Source organism: Urocampus carinirostris, unplaced genomic scaffold, assembly GCF_059441175.1.
Source record: "Urocampus carinirostris isolate Australia breed hairy pipefish unplaced genomic scaffold, RoL_Ucar_1.0 HiC_scaffold_32, whole genome shotgun sequence".
NCBI classification, from domain to species: Eukaryota; Metazoa; Chordata; class Actinopteri; order Syngnathiformes; family Syngnathidae; genus Urocampus; species Urocampus carinirostris.
The window spans coordinates 21,908-27,500 of NW_028283139.1; the positions used below are offsets into that span (position 1 = coordinate 21,908).

At 43.0% G+C, this 5,593-nt stretch overlaps 2 protein-coding genes across 2 annotated transcripts in view; both read right to left on the reverse strand.

Moving 5' to 3' along the window:
• Window positions 1-1,963: 1,963 nt before the first annotated feature.
• LOC148345710 (rho guanine nucleotide exchange factor 18-like) overlaps window positions 1,964-5,593 on the reverse strand; it is a 55,838-nt gene continuing 52,208 nt past the window's right edge. The window contains exon 19 of the mRNA XM_088325846.1: window positions 1,964-2,399. Coding sequence (XP_088181972.1) covers window positions 2,346-2,399 — 54 coding nt within the window. The 3' untranslated portion in view covers window positions 1,964-2,345. The remainder of the gene's footprint in view (window positions 2,400-5,593) is intronic.
• The window catches only part of LOC148345711 (uncharacterized), an 8,782-nt gene continuing 7,414 nt past the window's right edge, over window positions 4,226-5,593 (reverse strand). Inside the window, exon 3 of the mRNA XM_088325855.1 lies at window positions 4,226-4,229. Within this exon, the coding sequence (XP_088181981.1) occupies window positions 4,226-4,229 (4 nt within the window). The remainder of the gene's footprint in view (window positions 4,230-5,593) is intronic.

Below are 5,593 nucleotides of genomic sequence, written 5' to 3' on the forward strand. Positions count from 1 at the left end.
GTTTTTTGTCAATAATTGAATCAAATGTGTTTTATTTTAAATAATGAAGTGTTTTACACCAATAAGGGTTGCTATATACAATTAAAAAAATTGAACATTCTTTTCTCCAGACAGGGCTACTCAGGCCTTCCTTTCCCCGATGTGTACTGTCACGTGTTGAAACAGATCAGAATTATTTCATACACAGTGGGTCTTTAGGTTAATGGATGTGTTGGGATGGACATCTCCATGTTTCTTTAATAAAATTAGGCATTTTTCCTGATGGCTAAAGACACAAGCTGATACATTGGACATTAAATAAAAATATATATGAAATACAGATATTAATGTGATAAAATCTGATCACTTCTTCCCCTGCAAAGAGAAATCACCAGGAAGCGGCAAGATGTCACGAATGTGTCATAACAGCATGATGTTGTCTGCATGCTCGACCTTCAAGCTTTGTCCTGCGAGTCTCGGCATGAGGAAATTTACAGTACAAGAACGTTTTTTTCTCTCTTAAACAGCTGGACCCCAAAAGTCTAAAATATACAGTAAGACCTCGGTTATCGCGGTTAATGGGGACCAAAACCACCCGCGATAAGAGAAAATCCGCGAAGTAGCAGCGCACCTTCAAAAAAAAAAATGTTTTTTTTTTTTTAAATTATTTTTTAGACCCGGTTAATGGGGACCAAAACCACCCGTCCAAACTGAAAATCTGCGAAGTAGCAACGCCACTTCAAAAAGGAAAAAAAAAGTAATAATAATAAAAAAAAATTATTTAAATTATTATATTTTTAGACCCGATTAATGGGGAGCAAAACAACCCGAAAAATGGAAAATCTGCGAAGTAACGACACCCCTTCAAAAAGGAAAAAATAAATCAGATCTCATTATCTGCACCGCTTATCCTTATTATTCGCGAGCGAGCCCCTAACCTGCGGCGCGGGTACTTCCGGGCGCGATACGCACGACACCGCGACAAGCCGAGCGGGTCGGGCTCTCCGTGCGGAGGCCGGCCTGTCGGAAGCGCAGAATTTGTACGGGAGTCGGATTTGGGCACAACACCGGCGCGCGGTTTTGGTGCGGCTTCCGCTTCACCGCCGTAATGCATAATAGTCTTTGAGATCCCGTCAGCAAACACGAGCTTTAACGTGCGCCACGAGCACCATGCTAAGCCGGGAAGGCTCTCGACTTACTCTGGCCGTACTGAGTGTACTGGTAGCCCACGGCTGCCACTGCTGGGTCCACGCGGCTTCCGCTTCACCGCCCTCTAACCCCCACAGGCCCCCCCTACCCCTTTCCCCCCCAACAAGGGCTGTGTAGCGCCATGTAGAGCCATCGCGGCCCGAGCAGGAGACGTGACGTTGGTGACTTTTTCATCCGCGTTAACAAACGCATTTTGTAGAATACGATCGCGCTTTATTGTTTAAATAAACGCGATATATAGACTAAGATCGCCCAAATATTTTAATTAGCTCCCTTTATGGTTTCAATAAGCGTATTATATAGAATACGATCGCTTATGTCGGAAGCGCAGCAGAATGCGCGTTCACGCGAGGGGGGGAGGATTCTGTACGGGAGTCGGATTTGGACACAACACCAGGAAACGAGAACGGCGCGCCGTGCTAGGGTCGTCGGCCGACGGGGATTCCCGCAAAAAGTAGCGACGCCCCTTACAGACCGCGAAGCTCTGAATCCGCGAACGTCGAACCGCGAAGTAGCGAGGTCTCACTGTACTATGATTTGATATAAATTCAAAACAGTTTGTGGTCTTACCACCCAAGTCAGCAAATTTAGGTTTTCGTTACAAAATCAAAACAATGTGAAAAATTGACTGAAGCGGGGTCAGGTGCAGATTATAGGTGTAGTGTAAAACACGTGCTAAAGAGCTGGAAAACGGCACCTGATTGAAGAAATTAAAAAAAGTTCAATGACAGCATAATTAAGAACACAAGCAACTAAATTATCCAGACTACGAGTTTGACATCTGTACAAACCATTTTTGAAAAACAAAAAGAAACTCTTTCAAGAGTCACCAGTATTTACACTGTGCAAACCAACCATCAAGCACTCTGGCCGCACCTGGCAGTCCTGTCTTAAAAATCGCCGGCTGGAGTCTTTGGATCCTGGGTTAAAGAAGGCCGAAGTTTCCGCCCGTCATTTTTGTTTGCATTTAAGAAAGACCGCTGGGTGGCTTAGCCTCCGCATAGTCTAGAAGAAGATGACGTCTTCCTTGTTAAGGTCTTCGGGGTGAATGTTGACGAGCACGCAGGGATTGGGCCCGAGACCTTGGGGGTGTTGCGGTGCCGTGATGGCGGTGGGTTGCACAGGGGACTTGTGGAAAGTTGCCGCCTGACTGCTGGTTAGAACTGAGGATTTTGAATCAAGTCCGAAAACATCCAAAGGGCTTTGATAATCTAATGAAAGGGACAATAAGTTAGTGTCATGGTACAAACAAACGTACTTTACAGTAGGGCTGCAACGACTAGTCGATGTTGTGGACACAAATAGATATTAAAACGTTGACAATGAGTAGTCCAACAGAGTGAGGCATCTTCATGAATATAATCTTTGCTCACAGTTGATCATGTGCAGGGTTGGGAGGATTACTTTAAAAATGTAATCTGATACAGTTACTTGTTGCCTTTTTAAAAATGTAATCAGTAATCCTAATACAGTGAAAGTCTGTGAGCTAGTGTCGCAACTTTTTTATTGTTATTTTTTGGCGCCTTCATTGGAGTGCATTTACTCACCGACTGAGAATCAGAGAGCAAGATAACGAATTGAAATCCAGTACTTACTTTAAATATTTTGAAGTATTTTTTGGGCCACCTTTATGTTGTTTTAGGGGGAGGCGCCCCTAATCAAAGCCCTGCAGACTGCCTGGCTGGGTGTGCGCAGGAAAGAACGAGAACGAGAGAGAGATATGCATAGTTTAGGCAGCACGACGAAGGAGCAGGACATAAATGCTTAGTGAGAGAAAGAACACAGAGCAGGTTCACCGGTCAAAATACAGTATGAACGACGCTATGATATGAATTGGCCGATCGGCATCATATATCTCAAGCCAAGAAGTGCTGGTCAGTCAGCTGCTCCTAGCTCCCACTCATCGGCCGATTGAAATACTGCCCGAGTTTTTTTCCAGAGACTTTCTCCGTTGGTGCGGTAAGCATTGGTTTTCCTGAGATTTTCATTTTTTCAAATTGAATCTTGGCTGCCCGAAAGGTTCCTCGTGGTGGAAGAAGGGTGTTTTTTTTCAATTACCGTATTTTCCGCACTATGAGGCGCACCGGATTATAGGGCGCACCCCGAAAAAATTGTTTTTGGTCCTATTTTTGACATACATAAAACGCACCGGATTATAAGGCAACGTGGACAAAACAGTCAGATAGTTCAGTCAAACTTATTACCCCCTTAACATTCCGAAAGCTTGCAAAGACGCAAATGCGTGTCGAGAACACGTGCGGATGCGGTGTCCGTACGATGTCACTCAAATGCATTGTTCCATCATTCGGAAGGTTAAAGTCTCGGGATTCAAGAAATGCCAACCATTCCTTAGTTTCTATTTTCTTTTTCGCTCACAACTTTACTGTATATATGACAATAAACACTTGGAATTGAGTTTAATTTAAAAATGGACACTCCATTCCATCCATTATCTGCACCGCTTATCACAGAAACATCGAGTTCAGTCTGAAACAAGATACAGGGATAATATATATAGCCTAAGTAGCTCACCAAAGTCGTTGTGTTCATAATAATGTGCAGCCGTGGTTCTCTTATATCCGTGAGTTTAGTAAATCCAGGAGAATAAAATATTTACAAATACAAAATAGTAAAAAAATGCTTTCTGTATGCCGTCAGCCACGTGCTATACGCATTCATATTTTTCGGCCAATTGCAGGCTTTGTTTTGCCGTTCAAGCCAATGCCAGCCTGTAAATGATAAAAAGGATCCTCCCCTTGACCTCCGAATAACTTTAGCCAATAGTGATCCATTCAAATGATGATTGACACATTGGTTAGCCAATGAAACGCCGGTAAATAAATCCCAGCATACACCGCGGACGACTTGGCGTTCGGGGGAAAATCTAGTCGGCGGCTGCAAGTTAGTTGCAAGACTTTGCGAATTAATATTGATCCATAAATAAGGCGCACTGTATTATAAGGCGCATGGTCAGCTTTTGAAAAAAATAAAGGCTTTTAGGTGCGCCTTATATTGCGGAAAATACGGTAAATGTTTTTCACCTAGCAAAGTAGAGAACCAGCGTTAACTGAAGTGCGAAGTAGCAAGGGGTCTCTACTATAATATTGAAGTCATGTAATTTAATTACTTTTGGAAAACTGTAAAACAATATGTGCTAAAAAAAAATAATAAAGAAACAATAAAAATAAAAGAATGCATTTTGTTCAAGATAGATGAAAAATGTATTATTGAAACAAAAAAAATCAGAGGAAACCAAGTTTAGGTAAATGCTAGTCGTCCTCCAAAAAATGCTCCAATTTTATGTAGTATAGTTAATTAAGCAAAAGCAATATACTTATATATCTTTCAAATCGCAGACAAGATATGTTAGTAGGTTTTAGTTTACATTAAGAAGACATTAAAACCCAATATCATTTTCAACACCACCATATTTGTTTTACTTTTTTGAAGTGTGGATCACAAACCTCTTGAAATTATTCAGATTTACTAGGTTAATAATTCTCACGACATAACAATACAGTGATCAAAATAGGGGATTTGGAACAACTATTAACAACAAATTCTCTCTCTCTCTCATATATATATATATATATATATATATATATATATATATATGCTTGGGGTTGTCCATCGATTCGATGATGACCATCTTCTTTTATTTGTGAGTCTGCTGATGTTTGAACAGTCCGATCCTGGATCCACAGATGCGGTTACAGACAGAGCATGTGAAGGGGGTGCTGGGGGGAGCAGGGGTGGCCTGGCGAGCATGTCTCTTTGCACACTTTGCTGCACGGTGTTGCATGCGCTCTTCATGTAATCCACTCCCTGTGAGCAGTGGGAGCGCCAGAGGTCTCGGCAGGAAGCAAGTTCCTCCAGTGAGGAGAGGTTTATCCGACATCTCTTTAGGATGTTCTTCATTTGGTCTTTGAACCGCTTCTTCTGCCCACCAGCACTGCGTTGGCCTAGATGTAACTGACCATAGAGGATACGGCGTGGCAGTCTGTGGCTGGGCATTCGAACAACATGCCCCAGCCACCCGAGTTGGCGTTGGGCCATAATGGACTCCATGCTGCAGCTGCCTGCCCTCTCCAACACCTCTGTGTGCGGCACTCTGTCCCTCCATGTGATGCCAAGGATCTTCTGAAGACATCTTACATGGAAGATCTCCAGGCTCTTCAGATGTCGGCTGTAGATAGTCCATGCCTCACATCCATACAGTAATGTAGTGATGCATACAGCTCTGTAGACCAGCATTTTGGTGTGGAGTCTAAGGTTGTCGTTTTGAAAGACCCTTCTCCTTAGTCGACTGAAAGATGCTGATGCTTGCTTGAGACAGCTCTGGATCTCATCATCCAATGAGCAGGTGTCAGACACTATGCTCCCCAGATATTTGAAGGTGGGCACC